This window comes from Erpetoichthys calabaricus, chromosome 2, assembly GCF_900747795.2.
Source record: "Erpetoichthys calabaricus chromosome 2, fErpCal1.3, whole genome shotgun sequence".
Classification (NCBI taxonomy): Eukaryota; Metazoa; Chordata; class Cladistia; order Polypteriformes; family Polypteridae; genus Erpetoichthys; species Erpetoichthys calabaricus.
Window position 1 is genome coordinate 330,769,988 of NC_041395.2, and position 22,204 is coordinate 330,792,191.

The 22,204-nt window shown below is 40.3% G+C and overlaps 1 protein-coding gene across 1 annotated transcript in view; it reads right to left on the minus strand.

Moving 5' to 3' along the window:
- The window catches only part of ptprja (protein tyrosine phosphatase receptor type Ja), a 203,072-nt gene extending 182,063 nt beyond the window's left edge, over positions 1–21,009 (minus strand). Inside the window, exon 1 of the mRNA XM_051922621.1 lies at positions 20,333–21,009. Within this exon, the coding sequence (XP_051778581.1) occupies positions 20,333–20,407 (75 nt within the window). The 5' untranslated portion in view covers positions 20,408–21,009. The remainder of the gene's footprint in view (positions 1–20,332) is intronic.
- Between the last annotated feature and the right edge of the window lie 1,195 nt (positions 21,010–22,204).

Sequence of the window (22,204 nt, forward strand, 5' to 3'; positions counted from 1 at the left end):
CCCCAAAGGATTGTATGTAAATACAATTAATCCGTTAAAACCATACGAACTGTATGTAAATATATATTTTTTTTAAGTTTTTAAGCACAAATATAGTTAATTAAACCATAGAATGCACAGTGTAATAGTAAACTAAATGTACAAACATTGAATAACACTGAGACAACCTTGAACAACAGAGAAAACTAACACAGCAATAGTTCGTGCTATAGTGCTACCAACCGCTGGCTAAAAACACTTTTTTTTGTAATGAGTTTTAAGCACAGGGAAAAAAATTAACATTTGAAAAAATTCGTAATTTAATAAACCACCAAGAAAAGTAACATTGCAACAATGCACGCTACGAACTGATCGCTGTAAACAGAAGTGAAAACAAAATCAAGCCCAGTGCATTCTTTAACTGCCTTCCTACCTTATGCGTCCAGCCCTCTCACTCTGCCTGTGTGTGTGCGTCTGTCTCTCTCTCGCGCTGCCTGTGTGTGTGTGTGTGTCGCGCTCTCTCGCTTTCTCGCTCTCTCGCTTTCTCGCTCTCTCTCTCTTGCTCGCTGCACAGGAAATGCACAGAGAAAGACTGAACATGTACAAACTGAAAGAGAAACTGGCTTGTTTGTATACCGAGTGTGTGGTCGTGATCCGAGGCAAAAGTTTGGCGAACTTTTTGGTCGCAAACCGACTTGTACGTGTACCGAGACGTTCGTGAACCGAGGCTCCACTGTATATGATTATCTTATATATAAACGTCTATGCGTGGAAGTATGTGTGTCTGTCTGTCTGGCCTGGAAGTGCGAGGCTTCAGCATGAAGCTCAAAGAAAGCAACTCTGTCACCAAAGAGAAACCACCAAAAAATGAAAAACTCGCTTAGCTGCTAATACACAAGCAAGGGGAGCACATCAGCAAAACAAAACCTCTGAAGAGAGAGAAACTCTCTTAGTCGCTGATAAACAACTGAGGCAAGCACAACGGTAAAAAGAAAACGCCAAAGAAAGAGAACCTCGCTTAGGCACTAATACACAAGCGAGGGGAGCATCATCGGCAAAACGAAACCTCCAAGGAAAGAGAACCTCGCTTAGCCGCTAATGCAGCACCAATGCAATTGATTGATTGAAGTGCCAGAATCCATGGTTTCTAGGAGCCCAGGCTTTTTACAGCACGGGCTTACACAGTTAGTACATTATATTTGTTGCTGGGTATAATATAAAGTAATAAAGTGTATTTAAATAAAAAAGTCTTCATAATTATTGTATTTTATTCAAGACTATTGTAATAGCCTAATATAAGGCATGCAAAAAGAGATTTCGACTTTTAAATCGACATTTATTTGATTACTAAATATAAATAATTTTGCTGTCCTACAAATACAAAACAAATAATTTTGCTGCCCCAACAAATACAAATGCAAATAGTGGATGCTCTGCACATCCCTACTGTAATGACACGGTCGAATTCGCTTACATCGTAGCAGCTAACATGTCGTTGTCACTGCCGACACACGTGAGACCAATATTTTTGTTAAAAGCTGCAACATTTCAGGACAGTTTTGTTTTTGTTGTTTGTTTGTACAGTTCCCCTTTCAACATTTTAAAGAGACTCAAGAGGTCATCTGTTAAGTTAATAGCCTCTAGTTGTGAGGTGTTAAGACAAAAATGGTCACCTGCCACATTCAAAGTATTGCTTATGGTTTTATGATAAGTTTCTAGAATAAAATAATTTTCGAGAGGAGCAGTATTGACGCAACAGACAAATAAAACAAAATAAAACAACTCCACATTGTTCCTCTTTTGTGCCTTCTGTATACATATTTCCATAAACTATTTTATTCAAAACAAGCAAATATATACAGTACCAGTAATGGGGCACTGCATGATAACATGCAGTGAATGCACTTGACTTGATCATTCCTAGTTTTCATCCTCTTTCTCTGTACGTTTATCATTCATTTAATCAGAGGTTGATGCGCTTGCTGCTTCCTGAGCAGCTCTTCTTTTCTCAACCCTAGCGGCCCACTTCTTCTCTTCTTTCATTGGCAATCTTTTCACGTTAAAACTAATTAAGTCAGTGTTTGTGTTGCAATTACTTAGTATGTTTTCCTTAATTTTTCACTTAAGGTGGCACTGAAGTCTTCAATCGGCCTCCAGAACAACTTAAGATATGAAGAGGTAGGGGAAGTGACGGCAAAGGTGGTAGGGATGAGAAAGGCGCCCGTACGCATGCACAACATGGCTGCCCTGCTGCGTAATAAGAATAACAATAAAATAAGAATAAAAAGAGGAATAACCTTGGAGGTCAATCATCACCCAGAAAGTGGATAGCAGACGTCACGTAGTATATGTGTACCAAATTTCAGGTCAATAGTTCAAACGGTTTGCTAGCTACAGGTGATTTAAAATCCTAGACAGACAAACGGACAGCAGCGGTAGCATATTATATATAAAAATTCTCATTCCCATTTCATATGTCTAAATTACTAGAATATAATTAATTTCATTGCAAGGCAGAATAGGCCTACATGTAATTAGTTGTTTGAAGGGCATTATGCATTTTTCAAATATGAGTAGTTAGTAGCCTATTTGAACTGATGCACATAGGCCCCACGTGAAAACTAAGAAAATTACTTTGCATAACTATGTACTGTATTCTTTCACTTCCACTTGTACAATACCTAACTTTGTAACAATATCCACAACAGTTAGGCCTATACTAAATGATAAATGGTAGTGATGGGCTGCTGGCTCTATTGAAAAAAGTAAACCCGTGGGTCATTTATTCTCACTCCTTAAAAAATAACAAAATGAACTGAACATGAAATTGAAATGGTGAACTATGAACATGAATTTATTCATTTTAATCTATGTGAACTGAACTTTGAGCAAGTTCTTGTGAGGTATGAACTTGCACAACACTGTCTACACATCACTTCATTTGTGTGGATTCAGTGTAGTGTTTTGCATGCATGAAAATATAAGTTTTACTTATTGGAACTTTACAAATTTCTTTTTCAAATATTTTCGAGCTGTGGTCGGTTGAATACATGGATGCAGAACCCACAGATGCAGAACCTGTGGATATGAACGGCTGATTGTATCTTTTCATTTTATCTGCTTAACTGCACAAGACAACTTCCTCCAAATCCACCTTCTGAGTTTATTACTCCATTTTCTTTAATGCAAATGCGACTATTCCAGTCTTCTCTCTCTCTCTGGTAATGCCTGCCATGCTGCTCTCTGTTTAAAGGAAGTTTTCATGCAAAAACAAAAAAAACAAGGTACTACCATAATACCTTGCATAAAAGAGCACTGCAGCTAAATTACAGTAAAACTTAAAAAAACAGATGCTGAAAAAAAACATTTTTAGTGATCGTCCAGAGATGTGTCCAGCTGCAGACTTTAGCAGCTTCGTTGAACAGCCATGTGGATTGTAGATTTTTGTAACTTGGTTTACTCAACTCGAGTCAGATACATCCCCATAAAACCCTAATCTTAACCACAGTGCAAGCAGGCATTATCACTGACGTATAATATAAAGTGACAACTCCTCAATGGAGTGGAGCTCTGGAGGTCTTTTGAATTCACCAGTCACCGATCATGTCTTTTGTAGTAAAAATCCTCCGATTCAGATCAACAGCCGGATGATCAGAGAATCCCTAAACCTATAAAACATATGTACCCCCCAAACACCTCCAACCTTTAATGCTTAAATTTTCACAAAGAACAAATAAGCTAGTACCACTTGCATTCAAAAAAAAATAATTCTATCTTTTCATCTGGAAAAGAAAAGTTTGCATTTTTCTTAAATCAATCTTCATTTTATAAAGTCATTTATCATATTTAAAACGTATGCAAATTTGAATTAAATGCATTTCATTATCTGGGTTCAAAAAAGTGAATGATTTCTCCTACCACGTTTAAAATTAACTGAGAGAATTGTTACCAAGATTCTGGGCTAATATAGTCTATAAATAAATTCAGGAACTAAATTACGCAAGGCCTTATAATCAAAGAAAATAACTTATTTTAAATGTACAGGAAGCCAATGGAATTTCTTAATTTGATCTTGTCAACATTTTGAATCATTCCCATAAGTTCTATAAAACACTTGAGCAGGCCAGCAGTGAGTAATTCTTCTAGTAACAAAAGCACACATTGGCTATTCTGCAGCTGTAAATGTATACAGTAAAGACCATACCATTTTGTAAATGATTATGTAAATGATAAAATACAGTTTTAGTAACAATGTTCACATGATCTGTAAAGTTAAAATCACAAAGATCACTTCAAATTTTTTCACTTGACAGTCGGCCTGGTGAAAACAAGTTGCTCTTAATCTGAACCCTGGGTCCTTTAGGGCCAACAAAAAGTATCTCACGTATCATCGTTAGGTTTTCAAAAATTGCCATCCAACATACAGAGATAAAATAAAATTCAAAGAATTGAACTGATGCACATAGGCATATATAGGCCCCACGTGAAAACTAAGAAAATTACTTTACATAACTATGTACTGTATTCTTTCACTTCTACTTGTACAATACATAACTTTGCAACAATATCCACAACAGTTAGGCCTATACTAAATGGCCTAACCTACAGAAATTAGGTTTCATACTGACATAAAGTTGTATATCATCAGCATACTAATGATAAAATATATTGTGCTTCAATTATTAGTCCAAAGGGTAACAAATAAACAGAAAACAAAAATGAACCCTGAGGCACACCACAATTAACCAGCACTACAGAAGAACAAGTCCAGTCATTAGAAACTGAACACTGTCGTTCGTGAAGGGCAGACCAGCACCAGGATATACTGTAGCTTTGCCAGAGCTATCTACTCAATATACATTTATAGGTTTATAGGGTCATTACCGTCATGCGTACAGAGTCTAGTTAAATTCTTACTTTCATGAGCTAATCAATTTGCAGCATGTTTCCACTTTCCACACCTAATTAATGACTATAGCGAGCGTGCTTTGAAAAATCTGTCTTCCTTACCTTAAAAATCTCAGAGAATTAACCAAGAATCTCTCTTACGTACTTTCTCCAAGTGAACATGAGATTATTTTTTTTCAGCCACCACTGCAAACCACATGGGTAAGAAACATATAAAAAAAATGAATCCTTTAATTCAAATATGAAAAACGGTTTCTCTAATCTCAAAAACCCAGGTAAAGACAGATAGATATTTACCTCATAAAAGGAGCAAAAACTATTAAATAATCCTTCCAAAACAACTGCAACTTTGTTGTAATGTTTATATATTTTGAAAAAAAAATCACTAAATGAAAAGAAAATGAATTATGTTTTTACTACTTCTGAGCCCTTTCTTATTTGCAATGGAGATGGACAGGTTGACAGATGAGATTAGACAGGAGTCCCCGTGGACTGTGATGTTTGCTGATGACATTGTGATCTGTAGCGATAGTAGGGAGCAGGTTGAGGAGACCCTGGAGAGGTGGAGATATGCTCTAGAGAGGAGAGGAATGAAGGTCAGTAGGACCACCAAGACAGAATACATGTGTGTGAATGAGAGGGAGGTCAGTGGAATGGTGAGGATGCAGGGAGTAGAGTTGGCGAAGGTGGATGAGTTTAAATACTTGGGATCAACGGTACAGAGTAATGGGGATTGTGGAAGAGAAGTGAAGAAGAGAGTGCAGGCAGGGTGGAATGTGTGGAGAAGAGTGTCAGGAGTGATTTGTGACAGACGGGTATCAGCAAAAGTGAAAGGGGAGGTCTACAGGATGGTAGTGAGACCAGCTATGTTATATGGGTTGGAGACAGTGGCACTGACCAGAAAGCAGGAGACAGAGCTGGAGGCAGCAGAGTTAAAGATGCTAAGATTTCCATTGAGTGTGACGACGATGGACAGGATTAGAAATGAGGACATTAGAGGGTCAGCTCAGGTTGGACGGTTGAGAGACAAAGTCAGAGAGGCGAGATTGCGTTGGTTTGGACATGTGCAGAGGAGAGATGCTGGGTATATTGGGAGAAGGATGTTAAGGATAGAGCTGCCAGGTAAGAGGTAAAGAGGAAGGCCTAAGAGAAGGTTTATGGATGTGGTGAGAGGGGACATGCAGGTGACGGGTGTAACAAAACAGGATGCAGAGGACAGGACGATAAGGAAGAAGATGATCTGCTATGGTAACACCTAACGGGAGCACCTGAAAGAAGAAGAAGAAGCTACAGTATAACTATACACGTTAGCTGTGGAAATTTGAGAACTTTTGGACATTTGATACTTTGTTTTTGTTTATCACTTTTTTAAATATTGGAAGCTAATTCCAACAAATATGTCAATAAAAATGACATTCCCTAGATAATAATATACAGTCCAATGACGGTGGTATTGTCCACATATTTCATAATGCTGGTGTCATGCTGGGAAGTGACACAGTCGTGAGTGAAGTGCATGTACAGCATGGGACTCGAAACACATCCTTGGAGGTTTTTTGTATTTATGGTTATTGTTTTGGAAATGTTGTTCCCCAGCCTGACTGACTGGGGTCTGCCTGTTAAAAAGTCCAAGACCCAGCTGCACACCTAGAGTGGAGAGTTTATTAGTGAGCGTAGCTGGTATCACAGTATTAAAAGTCGAGCTATAATCAGGGCTGTAGAGTCGGTAGATAAATCCTTCGACTTCGGCTCCTTAGTTTCTGGTACTCCTTACTCCAACTCCCCGACTCCGACTCCTCTGTATTTAACATTCTGATGTATTTTCCATGTTGATTAAAGAAAGGCAACATACACGTCATTTAACCACAGAACTACAGGCTAGGAAGCTGACTCTTTCTGCCGTATTGGCCAGTTTAAACAAACGACAAGAACCCCTGAACACACATCAGGTCATAGCACACACCTCCACCTACATCATTACACTTGATTACACTCAAATGAACTTGTTAAAACACATTATATCTGAAATAAAAACACTTTTGTAATGTACCATAATCCAGATTACAACATGTGAATGTCAGGTTGTATAATAGCTCAGATGAACTTCACACTAGTAGTACCACAACTATGCACTGGGCTTTACTCTTACATCAGAGAAGTACTTCATTAGGACTATTTTTTGTGAAATGGGACATTTGAACTTGCTGTATTTTTTTTAAATTACATATTAGGAGTCGGAGTCGATACATTTTTGCTGACTCTGATCCCGACTCCAGGTACCCAAAATTGTCTCCGACTTCACAGCCCTGGCTATAATCAATAAACAGTTCTCCAGGTGTGTAAGAACTGTAAGCAATGATGTGCTAAGTGCGTCCTCTGTTGACCTGTTTGGTCTACTGTAAATGCAAACAGCAAGGGGCCCATTGTGTCGGGTATGAATGTCTGAATGTGGCTCATAATGATCCTCTCGAAGCATTTTATCAGTGCAATGGACTGGTAGTTTTTCATAGAGTTAGCTTTACCCTTTATTGGCAGTGGAATAATAGCGGTTATTTTGTAGCAGGTGGGGATTGTGGCTTATATAAGGGAAAGGTTAAATATGTCAGCCAGAACATCAGCAAGGGTTGAAGAACAAGCATTGAGTGCATGTCTAGCAATGTTATATGGCCCGGCTGCCTTCCAGGGGTCTATCCTTCTCAGAGACCTTTCCACATCTTGTAAGAAGGGGACATTGAACCCTCACTAGTCCTCTTCCTGCCCACTGACTCAGTGTTGTGGGCTTCGAAGAGGGCATAGAATTCGTTGAACTCTTCTGGAGAGAATTAGCTGTCAGTGGCCAACCCTCCATTCTGTCTCTGTAGCCTGCGATGTTTGTCAATCCCTGCCACATACTCCGAGTGTCAGCAGTAGTGTAGCAACCTTGCAGTTTAAGTCTGCATTTCTTCTTGGCTGTTCTAATAAGGGTGGCATGGTGGCGCAGTGGTAGCGCTGCTGCCTCGCAGTAAGGAGACCCAGGTTCGCTTCCCGGGTCCTCCCTGCGTGGAGTTTGCATGTTCTCCCCGTGTCCGTATGGGTTTCCTCTGGGTACTCCGGTTTCCTCCCACAGTCCAAAGACATGCAGGTTAGGTGCATTGGCAATCCTAAATTGTCCCTAGTGTGTGGTGGGCTGGCACCCTGCCCAGGGATTTGTTCCTGCCTTACGCCCTGTGCTGGCTGGGACTGGCTCCTGTAACCCCTGTGTTAGGATATAGCGCGTTGGACAATGGCTGGCTGTTCTAATAACTTTGCATAAATCATATCTGGAATTTTTATACTAACTGGAATCGCTTGAGGTATATGGCTTGGGAGCGAGAATGAAGCGCAGAACAGACTGCTGAATTAATCCATTGTTTGGATATGACCAGATGTGTTTGAAGGGTACGATAAAATCAGTAGATGTGCTTCTGTAGCAGGAAACTACTAAACTGTATTCCTCCAGGTTAACAGTGTCATCCTCATGCATGGCAGCTGTCTTAAAAACATCCCACTAAGTACACTGAAAGCAGTCTTGAATGACACGGGTTCTCCTGACAAAATAAAAACCACAAAGGGTCCTCCCCTAATCCTTCCTTGTATTTTGCTCCTTTTAAGCCTGGCACAGTCTCCCTACGTCAGCCTCCTGTCACTATAAAGTTACGTATATGGTATCATGGTGGGACAGAAAGTACTGCTGCCACATGGATCCGCTGGCTCCAACGTCCTGATATTGTCTGTGTATTATTTGCAAATTATCCCTGTCTCACTGTGGGTTTTCTTCGCACTTACCTGGGAAACTACTGTTACTAGAAATTCTACATTAGCCCTGTATTAGAGTATGAGTTTGATGACACCCGAGACTTTTTACCTTATGTAGTTAATTACTGACTTCACTACATTTCAGTCGTGTAGAAAGCCCAAGTTGGGCTGAGCAATCTTTTGGCCTTGGAAGCCCTAAAGTTTTTTCTTCGCCTCCAGCTTCCTCACTAAGTTTGTTTTGTTTTCTGTTCCTTCCTGGTCACCTGAGTATAGTATATGTTATTAAATTGTACACTGACCTTTGCCATTAAAACCATTAAAGACTTACAAACCACCTGAATTCAGCTACCTGTTAGGTAAATATTATACAAGGGGAAAACATTTAAAACAATGGCAACTCTGCCAAAAAGTCAACATCCATAAAAAGAATAATAAAAAATGAAAAAGTTAATCCTAAACTGACATTCAGCTCTCTTCTCTAGTTCTATTGTCTCTGTACTAGTGGCACGCAGATCAAAAATAAGAACCACCCTGGACAGAAATGCCAACTAAGGAAGGGCCAGCAGGAAGAAGCCTCTTTTATCAAAAAAGAAGAAAGCAGTCCAAGTTTGCCAAAGACTACACGGACAATCCTGAAGCATTCTGGGAGTCTGTTCTCTGGACATATGAGACCAAAATTGAACTCTTAAAACTATCACTAAAATATCAGAAATACTGTTGAGAGGATAAGAAGACATCGATCCTAAACATTCAAGTACTGTAAGTCCCTCAGCGGTGTGTTTCTGCTCCTACTCTGTTCAATGCCTGTATGGACTGGGTGTTGGGCAAGGTCATGAGGTCCTGAGGTGGTGGGGCATCTGTTGGTGACGAGAGATTCACGGATCTCGACTTTGCTGACGATGCTGTGATCTTTGCGGAGTCAATGGAGGCTCTGTTCGGGGCTCTCGAGAAACTGAGGAGTCTGAGTGTCTGGGCTTGCGAGTGTCCTGATAAAAAGTAAAGATCCAGGCCTTTAATGACCTCTTGGGCACGGCCATCAGCAGTGTGTCTGTCTGTCGAGAGGTTTACTTACTTCGGCAGCGATATTCATGTCTCTGGTGACTCTTCCTATGAAGTCAGTAGACAGATTGAGAGAGTATGGGGGGTCATGAGGTTGCTGGAAAGGGGTGTTTGGTGCTTCCAATTTCTTTGCAAAAGGGGCAAACGTCAAAGTCTTTAAAATCCTGCTGCTTTCTGTTTTACTATATATGGTTGCGAGACATGGACACTATTCAGTGACCTGAGATGAAGACTGGACTACTTCAGTACTTTGTCTCTTCAAAGAATCCTTGGGTAGCGCTGGTTTGACTTTGTGTCCAACAAGAGGTTGTTCACAGAGTCCTGAATGATGGACATTACCTGCATTGTGAGGGAGCGTCAGTTACGGCACTATGGCAATGTGGTGCAATTCCCCCGAGGGTAATCTGGCTCACAAGATCCTTACTGTATTGTTGAGGGCTCAAGTGGCTGGACCAGGCTAAGGGGATGCCCATGTAACTTCTGGCAGCGGTAGACAAATTGTCATTTCCGGATGGTGGGACTGGGCCGTGTGTCTGTCTGGGGGGTTGCCAACTGGGATCCCAAGTTGTTTCATTGTGTGGTGGGTGTGGCAACGTACTGCACCAATGCTTGCTCCCCAACCTGACCTGACTGTAAGTCCACTGAAGATTGGCATTAGAAAAAGAGGGTTTTGTGTTCTGAAATGGCTAAGCCAAACTCCTGACCTGAATGCCATAATGAAGTTCATTTGCTTTTGCACACAAGAATATTTGATGATTTGTTAATATCATGGTCTAATCATTTTTTCATGTTTAAATCCTTTTCTGTGTGATATTTTTATTTAGGATATTCACTGTATGTACTGTATTCATTAAGAGTTCAGGTTAATGTATTATTTTAAAATAATGACCAACTTAAATGGTTTGCAGACTTAAAGTATAAGCTTGACTGTATACTGCACATACATACTTACATACCATGACAGACTTTTATACTGTAAGTACAGTATATATAAAACTACATGTTCAGGATTAAATCTGATTGACTGACTAGGAACTCTCGGCTATTTACAGACAATCAAAGGACAAAAATGATTTTTAACTACAGATCAACCTCATGGCCCTTAATCCTAGGAATACCCAAGCTTAAAGGAAAATTTCACTTAATGATGAAAAAAATGAAGGAAAGCAAGATATTTAACATTTAACAGTCTGAAAGGCAGTCTTAGTGGCAGTCTACGGTGGTGGCATAATATCGCTTTTTTTTCTTGATCTTATCTATCTATCATAAAAATAAATCCTGTCCTGGAAAGCAAAAAGCAAGTCTACGATACTTGATTTTCTCTGGAGACATTTTAAAGACCCACGAGACCAAAGACACACCCTACTTACAATCTATCAAATAGGACAATAGGCAGCAAAACGTTCAGTCTTGTGAAGGATTTGAGCAGACACAGATCCAGGGCTCTCAGCGCATATAAAGCGTACAAGGACAGTACGTTATAAAATAAATGTCGACATATAAGCGAAGAAGAAAGCAGCGTGGAGAAATGAGACTCAAATGTGTTGGACAGAAAAATGAGCAAAAAAGAATAATCGAGGTGCAAATTCAGAAAATAAAGAAAGCAATTATCAGCCTGGAACAAGTGCAATTGAAAAAAAAGCACGTCCAATCCGACTCAGAATTAAACAAACTGCCTCATTTAACTATGCACCAGTCTAACTTTGGTTTTGCACAATAATTACTACACTATTGCACCTTAACACTTAATTCTACTTTATTCACATAATTATACTTATTTATTATGTTCTACTATACTGTTATCTTTCAATCTATGACTTTTTGTTAATCTAACTGATATTCTTCTAACTTTGCACAGTTTTTGATAAGCAGATCAGAATGCATTTCACTGCATGTTGTCCTGTATAACTATGCATGTGACAAATAAAGAATCTTGAGAATTTCAAAAACGGAGTTTACTGCACATGCATTTATTGGTTACTTTGTTAATGTATATATATTTATCTGTCTGCTTATTTAAAAACCTAAATTTGCCCCAGGAGTCAAAAACATTCTGTCTAGCCCTTGTACAAAAACCTAGACAAAAGCTGGTTGGTAACCTCATGTACTTTTGGAACTGTGAGAGGAAAATAGCACGACTTTACAGACAGGAGTCCAATGCAGAACTCTACTTACTTTTTTACTTTCTAATAAAACATTATTAACTGCTGATGAAGTAGATCGTTTTGTCTGTGCTGAAATTCCAAACAGAGAAACCTATCCTGACCTCATTAAAAAGATTCAGCATATTGGGACTCACAAGATTACAAATATTGTTTTTACAGAAGTTCTGAAATAAAAGTGAAACTAATGAAATAGCAACAATTCAAAGAAAAAAAAATCTTAAAAGTGTGTATCCGGAAAACCAAATACGGGGGTTGGCGAGCGAAGCGAGCAGGGGGCGAAGCTCTCTAGTTTAAGATATAAAAATATGCACAACAATAAAGATACATTTCCTGATTGACTCACTTGGCAACAGATTCTTAGTTGTTTCTAGAAAACCTAAAGAAAAACGGTTTTCACTGATGGATCAGTCTTGTGACTCTGAAATTCAAAATGCCAAACTTACTCATTTAATGGTAAAAACATCACAAAAACTGCAATAATGTTATGCATTTAATAATTGGAAAGTGCAGTCTTAGGGCTGGTCAGTTTGATTTCATCTGGCTCTCGCTCATCTGGACAATAAGGACACATACGGTTGAATTGGAGGTGGAGTGGTGGCTCTGAGGCTAGGGATCTGCACTGGCAATCGGAAGGTTGCTGGTTCGAATCCTGTAAATGCCAAAAGAGACTGCTCTGTTGGGCCCTTGAGCAAGGCCCTTAACCTGCAATTGCTGAGCGCTTTGAGTAGTGAGAAAAGTGCTATATAAATGCAAAGAATTATTATTATTAATTCTGTTTATCGACTTCAGCTCAGCATTCAACACAATCATTCCTCAGCATCTGACGGAAAAGCTGAGCCTGCAGGGACTGAACACCTATCCTCTGTAATTGGATTCTGGACTTCCTGACTGAGAGACCTCAATCAGTCAGGATTGGAAACAACATCTCCAGAACCACCACACTGAGCACTGGAGCCCCTCAAGGCTGTGTGCTCAGTCCATTACTGTTCACACTACTGACTCATGACTGTGCAGCAACGCACAGCTCTAATCACATCATAGAATTTGCCGATGACACGACTGTGGTGGGTCTCATCAGCAACAATAATGAGTCAGCATACAGAGAGGAGGTGCAGCGGCTAATGGACTGGTGTAAAGCCAATAACCTGTCTCTGAATGTAGACAAAACAAAGGAGATGGTTGTTGACTTTAGGAAGACTTAGAGTGACCATCTGCCACTGAACATTGACGGTTCAAATGTGGAGGTCGTCAATAGCACCAAATTCCTGGGTGTCCACCTGGCAGAGAACCTCACCTGGTCCCACAACACCAGCTCTTTAGCCAAGAAAGCAAATGTGGTGGCTCTACTTCCTGTGTAGGCTGAGGAAAGCCCATCTTCCACCAGCTACTCTAACACATTCTACAGGGGAACCATAGAGAGCATCCTGAGCAACTGCATCACTGTCTGGTTTGGAAATTGCATGGTCACGGATCGCAAAGCCCTACAACAGATAGTGAAGACAGCCAAGAAGATCATCGGTGTCTCTCTTCCCTCCATCATGGACATTTACACCACACGCTGCATCCGCAAAGCCACCAGCATTGTGAATGATCCAACACACCCTTCACATTCACTGTTTACACTCCTGCCATTGGGGAAAAAGGTACTGAAGCATTCGGGCCCTCACCTCCAAAATATGTAACAGTTTCTTCCCCCAAGCAGTCAGACACCTGAACACTCCTGGACCGGACTGATATCTGATATATGTGTTCTGTTATGCAGTGTTGCACATGGTTGCACATTTGGCACACATGCACCTTGTTATATATTATGTGTCTTTATGTTATGCGTCATGGATTCTTCGTTGTCCTGTGTTTTATGTAGCACCATGGTCCTGGAGGAACGTTGTTTCGTTTCACTGTATGCTGTACTACTGTATATGGATGAAATGACAATAAATACTCTTGACTTGACTCGACTCTTGACTTGAAGTCTGTGGCATCTTGTCTTTTATAACTTAATTTTATTCATATTTCCTATAAAGAACTGTGTGCAGAAAAATAATTATAAATACTGTGAAACTGATATCAAAAAATAAAAAAAGTTGTTTATTACTATAAAACTACCTCTTGTCACAGGAAAAATAATGTCCCACAGTAATAACCCACAGTAATTTAGAATTCACACTGTTCACTCATTACTAATATTAATTTCTTACAGATTAGATTAGATAGCACTTTTATTTGTCCCCAGACGAAATTTGTTTTTAACAAAAACGCAGTAAACAAATAAATTACATTATAACACGCAAACAAAAACCTCTAAAATACACACTAGAATGAATAAAAAGAAAAAATATATATTTAAAAAATACCTTTTAAAAACCACGCTTATATTAAGTTAAAAAGTGTACTAAAAAGTAAAAAATAAGTCTCTCATACATCCATCCATTTGCCAACCTGCTGAATCCGAACACAGGGTCATGGGGGTCTGTTGGAGTCAATCCCAGCCAACACAGGGCAGGAACCAATCCCAGGCAGGGTGCCAACCCACCACAGGACACACACACCAACACCAAGCACACACTACGGCCAATTTAGAATCACCAATCCACCTAACCTGCATGTCTTTGGACTGTGGGAGGAAACTGGAGCGCCCGGAAGAAACCCACGCAGACACGGGGAGAACATGCAAACTCCACGCAGGGTGGACCCGGGAAGCAAACCCAGGTCTCCCAACTGCAAGGCAGCAACGCTACCCACTGTGCCACCGTGCTGCCTGCCTGCCTGCCTGCCCACCCGCCCCTCTACATCACTTGTAAAATTAAAGCATGGGCGCTTTTGCTAAGATTTTATTGATTGATGAAAAGCACCCATGCTTTTATTTTACAAGTGATGTATGAGAGACTTATTTTTTACTTTTTAGTGCACTTTTTAACTTAATATAAGTGTGTTTTTTTAAAAAGTATTTATATATATATATATATATATATATATATATATATATATTATTTTCAACTTTTTAGTCTTGGGTTTGTTTTAGTATAATTTTGTAATCAATATTTTAACACTCGCTTTAATATTTCTATCCATTACTAGCACCATCTATTGATGAAATCTTGAACTACTCTTCATATTAAAATTTCATTTCTTAATTAACATGGATTAATTGATCAATTACTGAAACTGATTATTGATTCATGTATTGTCACCAGAAGTGAGTAAGTGTGCAAAATTTCAAGTCATTTGGACAATAGGAGGTGGGTTAAATATCGATTACAATATTTGTACCAGACAACAAACGGGTGAAGTTAAAAGAAGCGCGGTAATAATAAAATAATAATAATAATTAAAAAAAAGAAAAGAAAATGTCTGATTTGGCAATTAGTGAGGTATTATAAAGTTGTATTGCCATTGCTAAAAGTCCCAGTAGTGTTTCTTTACACAATTCTACTGAATTATTTGTTGTCTGAAAGTCCTCAGTGTTAGTGTGTCAGAGAGAGGATGTTCAGCATTGTTCATAATGGCACTCTGGTTTGCTTTAATTCTCTCCTTCGCTACTCCCTCCAGCGCATTCCATAACTAAGCTTGTCCTTTTAATTTGCTTGTTGATTGAGTGGTCCTGTCTTGAAGTGATGTTACCAGCCCAACACACTACAAAGTAGAAAAAGCACACTAGCCATCACGGAATGATGTAGTGAGAAGTCAAGCAAAATGACACCTTACCTGAAGAAGGGGCCTGAGCTGCCTCGAAAACTAACATATTGTAATCTTTTTAGTTATCCAATAAAAGGTGTCATTTTGCTTGACTTCTCACTACATTCATAATGGCTAACATGGTACAACACCCTAGTACTACAGAGTATGACGTAAAAGACATAACCAACAGTAAAGGAACACAGTCTCCTAGTAACAGTCTGCTGTACATTTTCTTATATAGTTCATCTGTATTACAAGACCAGTCCGGCCTAGATTTCCAAGTTCTAGTAAAGGTGCTCCTCCTCAACAACCACTTCCTAAATTGTGACAAGACATAGAGAATCTTTTCTACTGCAAAAAGTCAATAACCAGTTCCTTGGTTTGAATGATGGTAAATTGTAGACAATTCTTTCTGCACCAGGAAACAAGACCCTCCACCTGACTCCTATATTCTATCTCATCCCCCTAAACAATACACACCATTAGTGTAGCATCATCGGAGAATTTCTGCAAGTGATATGACCTGTATGTTCTATTTATGGTCTGAGGTGTACACGGGGGACATAAAAGACAACAGACCTGTGCATTTTGGTGCTCTAGTGTTACTCACATCTGTATCAGAGACACAGTCATAGAGCCTGACAAACTGCAGTCTACCAGACAGATAGTCCATTATCTAGGACAGAGGTCACCAACTCTGGTCCTGGAGGGCCGCAGTGGCTGCAGGTTTTCATTCAAACCCTTTTCTTAATGAGTGACCTGCTTTTGCTGCTAATTAACTTCTTTTGAATTCATTTTAATTGACTTGCTCTTGAAGACTCGGACCCCTTAATTGTTTGTTTTTCCTTAATTAGCAGTCAAACAATAATGAGATTAAAAAAATGCGCCAAAACTACTGGTGTCCATCATACAATATCTGAAAATAAAGAACGATGAAGGTCTCAGGAATGTAGATCTGCTCAGGTCCACAAAACACTTTAATAGTGCTCTTAGAAAAGAGTAGATCAGCAATTTCAGAAATGTCTGCTATTGCACCACGAGAGCAGCAACAAGCCATGGAATTAAAGAGCAGGTTTAATTACCAGGAATCGGCACCTCATTAAGCAGCTGGTTGGAGTGAAATTGGTTGGAGTTTGAGGCCCTGACTGAGTTGGTCTTCTGATGGCTCACTCACTTCTCATTTCATTTCTGTTTGGGTGCCATTTAAGGAAAGAAATGAAGCAATTCAGAGGAACGATGAAGAAATCTTAAAAAAGCAATTCAATTTAAGTGAATTCACAAGAAGTTAGCAGCACAAACAGGGCACTCATTAAAAAAAGGGTGGTCCTCCAGGACCGGAGTTGGTGACCCCTGATCTAGGACATTATAGGCTCATCCACCTGAATAGCCCTAGGCTTCCCAGCAAATACACACACAGTGGCCCCATGTGGGAAGACTATGGCAAGTGTAGGCTTAGGAAAACCCAATTATATACTACGCAGGCTCAATGTGGGGGCTGCCTTTAACAAAGTTTAACTACTGGCTCAAAATGGGTTAATTATTGACAGTACAAGTTCAGGAAATCCCTCATTGGCCCAGTGATGCGTCTGGTATGCTGGGCCAATGTAATCCCTGCCTTCTTGCTTTTTAATGTTGTCGCAGAGTAAGTGCTGTGCAATTTAGCATTGTCAGTACGTTTTAGAATTTGATTGGAAAGGTAAAAATAACAATTTGAACAGATTTAGAAAGTTTAATTTTTATATTGGTGTGAACTACATACAATTTTTAATATATTATTGTTAACAGATAGATAGATAGATAGATAGATAGATAGATAGATAGATAGATAGATAGATAGATAGATAGATAGATACTTTATTAATCCCAGGGGGAAATTCACATTAATCCCATTAATCACATTAATGTTTTCTGTGTTCAGGGTTGTACCACCAAAAAAAATAAATAAAAAGCAGGACTAGTACCAATAAATGCAAAGAAATTTTGTGTTTTCTATGAATAGTTTAAGGCCACACCAGTGTGGTGTTTTTTATTCATTTACTTAATACATAATTCGCCAGTCTCCTCACTCACTCACTCACTCACTTACGTCCGTCCGAAGCCGAATGCGCAGTCACCTTCTGCGCAGCTGGCAGAAAAACCTTATGAGACCGACATCGCGGCAGGCGGCGGATTTATGGCCGCGAAAATTCAAAGAGAAAGGCGACTTCGACCGACATCCAACCCCAACATCGCGGCAGGCGGCAGATTTACGGCCGCAAAAATTCAAAGAGAAAGGCGATTTCGATTAAAGCTCTAGAGGCCTGAAAGGCGATTTCGACTACAGCTCGAGGCCTAATTACGCATTCATTCAATACCCCTATATCAGGTTTGTGGTGCTTATACTTATTACTATTCCACTCGTGCCTGTTTCATCATACGTTGTCGAAACGGGCTCTTTGTCTAGTTAATGAATAAATTAGAAGTTTTCATAATTAAACATAAGTCAATTAATAAAAAACAACTAGTCATTAAAAAGAGTTTGCAGGGATGGTCAGGTTAGGGGATGCAGTATGGTTCTTCAGCGGCATTGCTGCCACCTCACAACAAGGAGACCAGGGCTCATGTCTTGGGTCCTCTCTATGTGCTGTTTGTGTGGGTTAAACAAATGGGCTTGATGGACTGAACGGTCTCCTCTCATTTGTCAAATTTCTTACGTTCTTATTTACGTTTCCTCCCCTGAGTCCAAATACGTGCAGGTTAGGTGGACTGGTGATGCTAATTCCTAATGCAAGAAGATTGTATATGTCAAATAAAGTGTATTATCATTACAATTAAATTGGCCCTAGACTGTGTGAATGAAAGTGTTCACCCTGTGATGAGTTAGCTTTTATTCCTGGGGTTGTTCTTGCTTACATCTGTAGCTTGCTGGGATAGATGCCAGCACCCCACACGCCCACCCCAAGTAAGCAGTTAAAAAAATGGATGGATTGACTAGTAAGGGCTGGGTGGTCTCGTGACCTCGGAACCCCTGCAGATTTAGTTTTTTTTTTTCTTCAGCCCTCTGGAGTTTTTTTTTTTTTTTTCTTCTGTCCTCCCTGGCCATCAAATCTTACTTTATTCTTTGTTACTTAGTATTGCCTAATCTCATTTTTATATTTTTATATTTTCTTTCTTCATCTTGTAAAGCACTTTGAGCTACGTCATTTGTAAGAAAACATGCTATATAAACAAATGTTGTATGGACTTTTTTCAGGTTAATGACAAAATTTGGGATCCTTTTCTGTTTGCTCACACTGGGGCCCATTTGCAAATCCCATTGGGGCCATTGTTGGCTGTCCACATTGGAACAATTCATTTGCCAAATCTGGGCCAGTGGTTCTGGGGCCAATTGCACCCCCATGTGCAACTCCTATTGGGGTGGGTGATTATTGTTGTCTGCCCACATTGGGCCAATATGTTTGCCCACACTGGACCAACACTGGACTGATGTCAGCTTGCTTATGGAGTGTGGTATAGCGAGTAAGGCTTTCGACTTCAAACTCTGAGGTTGTGGGGTCAAATCTCGCTACTGACACTGTGCGGCCCTGAGCAAGTCACATCACCTGCCTGTGCTCCATGTGGAAAAACAAAAAAAATGTAACCAATTGTATCAGGCTAGGGATCTGCACCGGGAATCTGAAGGTTGCCGGTTCGAATCTCGTAAACACCGTTGGGCAATTGCTTCGTCCTGGGTATGACGTAAACCTGCATCCAGCCCTGCAAGCAGGTCCTCCAGCTTACAAGGGAAACTTGGGTGTTGGTGGCAAGACTGGCATTCCAGCCACCGTAAAAATGCGTCACTCTGTTCAATGTGGTTCTGAGGTGTCACCCGCTGCACTCAGGTGCCAATCCAGGTGATTCGTCGTATGGTGGGTGTGGCGACGCGCTATCAGTGCATAATCCCAACCTGCTGCTGTGTATCCCAAACTATTGTAACTCGCCTTGGAAAAGCCAATAAGTAAACATTAACAGAGATGAAATCCTAACATCTTTCGATTCCCTTTGTATTTGCCATTATTCTGTCATTTAAAGTTGATTACATTATCCCCGTCCCTTAAAAAATCAAACCGCCGCCGTTTAATTTCTATCCGTCTTACATTGTTCTTTATTAGTTCGTATGTCCAACTTCCTTCTGTACAATTAGCTGAGAGTTTAAAATGATCACCCCAGTTCATAAGTATTCTATACACTTCCCTGTTCGTATCCTGACAACTGTTACTCATTTCACGAAAAAATAGCTCGAAAGCCATAATTATAATTAGAATGTGTATATAAACACATACATGATACTTCTTCAGACCCAACAAAGAAAAAGAGGGTTCAGAAAACGGAAGGACGGCTGGATCTTACACAATATATACAATATATAACACACATCATTACGTACTAAAAACTACTTTGTTTCGCAAACTCCAAGTCGTTTCTTTTTCTACCCAAAGGACTTACAGTAAGTAGGATTCACTTTTTTTTTTTATTAAGAAGGAAGAAGCCATAAAACAGCATAGTCAGTGAAATGAAAAATCGCACCGCTTTCAGAACTGTACATTAAGGACACGTCGGTCAGTACGAAAGTCAAAGCCGGCGATGGCTGTTCTGGGACAGGTGAACGGTAACGAAACTCAAGGAATGGAGCAAAACAGGTGCACTCGGCTACTGCAGCTCATCGACAACACGCTCGTCCAAGCACACACTTACTGCCGTACACCTGATTACCACACACAATGTACTGTTTTAAAAAAAAAACGACTTACCTGAAAGTTAGAGATCAAGAAAAAACCCAGTAGGATTCTAAAGGCGATTCCTCCTGTCGTAACGAACAGCTCCATGGTGATCAAGCAACGTTTAGGAAGAGAAAAGAAAGAGAAAAGCCTTTCGTGTTTCCTTTTACTTCCCTTTGTCAAAGCCGGCTTCGCTTTCTGCTACATGGTCGGCGACAAAACCTCGAGGTGTGGAGGGAGCGAGCCGCGCGTCAAACGCCAAGAAGAGCGTCAGCTCTCGAGAACGAACAAAAATCCGCGCGCGCCCCCCAAAATGCCAGTCGCGCGCACGATCGCCGGGCTGAGGCAGGCGACTGTCCTCCTTCTCTTTTGTAGCTTCCACTTTTTGGTGAGTATGAGGAAGATGCGAGTGTGAGTCTGATTGTGTGTGTGTGTGTATGTTTCCTCGCTCGGATCTCTCTCTCTCTCTCTTTCTCTCTCTCTCTGTTATCAGGGTGGTGGAGCAATGACATTACAGTGGCGTCATGATTAAGGGTCGGTCGTGAATGTTGAATGACCGGCTGCTGCCTCCGCCTCTTCTGTCTTATTAAAAACCCCTCATACTCGCCCAAACTCTGGAGATTCCGAACTTATTTAAACCATTGTGAAGCTCAGCCCAGCCCACACTTCAGGAGATAGTAAAAGACTATTCGCCGCTTCCGATAATCCCCTTCCCCACCCCCTCCTCTCGCTTTCTGTCCCCCCCTAACCCCCCCTGTGTTCGCATTCCTCTCCCCCTCCTCCTCTTTGGACCTGCAGGAAGTTGAATTGGTTTCAGAATTTTAAACCATCCCACATTCTTTCAATAACTTACTCAGTTCTGGCTAATACGGCCAAAACTCCAGCATAAAAAAAGTTATCTCTAACTTCCTAACATCTTTTTTTTAATGGCAGTGCTTTATTGCTAAAAGTCCATACTTTAGATCTGGATAGATTCACAAAGAAACCGAGTGAGTGAATGATTAGATGTAAGGATGATTAAGGAGGATTAATGATTTCATGTTTAACATCTATCTGTTCTATTTTTAAAGCTATCCATTAGTTTTATGAGGTGGCTTTCTTATTTACAGGGCAGCAGGAAGCAATCTCAAACAGATACAGAGATGATTCAATATGCAGCAGCAGTGTGTCTGGTGTTCAACCAGCCTAGGCGGGTACGAGTCCCTTCTCTTTTCAGCTTTTTTGCAGCACAGTACTCAATGGGTCAGCACCTATGTCTTCTTCTTCTTGTTCTACTTTCGGCTGCTCCCGTTAGGGGTTGCCACAGCGGATCATCTTCTTTCATATCTTTCTGTCCTCGTCATCTTGTTTTGTTACACCCATCACCTGCATGTTCTCCACATCCATAAATCTTCTCTTAGGCCTTCCTCTTTTTCTCTTCCTTGGCAGCTCTATCCTTAGCACCCTTTTCTCGTTATACTCAGCATCCCTCCTCTGCACAAACCAACGCAATCTCGCCTCTCTGACTTTGTCTCTGAACTGTCCAACTTGAGCTGACCCTCTAATGTACTCATTTGTAATCCTATACATCCTCATCACACCCAATGCAAATCTTAACATCTTTAACTCTGCCACCTCCAGCTCTGTCTCCTGCTTTCTGGTCAGTGCCACCATCTCCAACCCATATAACATAGCTTCAGCACCTATATCTCTCTCTATATAAAATCCAACGTCTGTCTGTCTGTCTGCCCACCCGCTTTTCACAAGGGAACTACTTAACGGAATTAGATCATTTTTTTTTCTATAATTTGCTTGAACATTCCGGTTGATTTTGCGACTTCTATCATCACTCTAAGTATCAAAGTTCGATTGCTGGACCGATTAATCCACACGAATCCAAGACAGAGGCTGTGGGCCAAGGGGAGG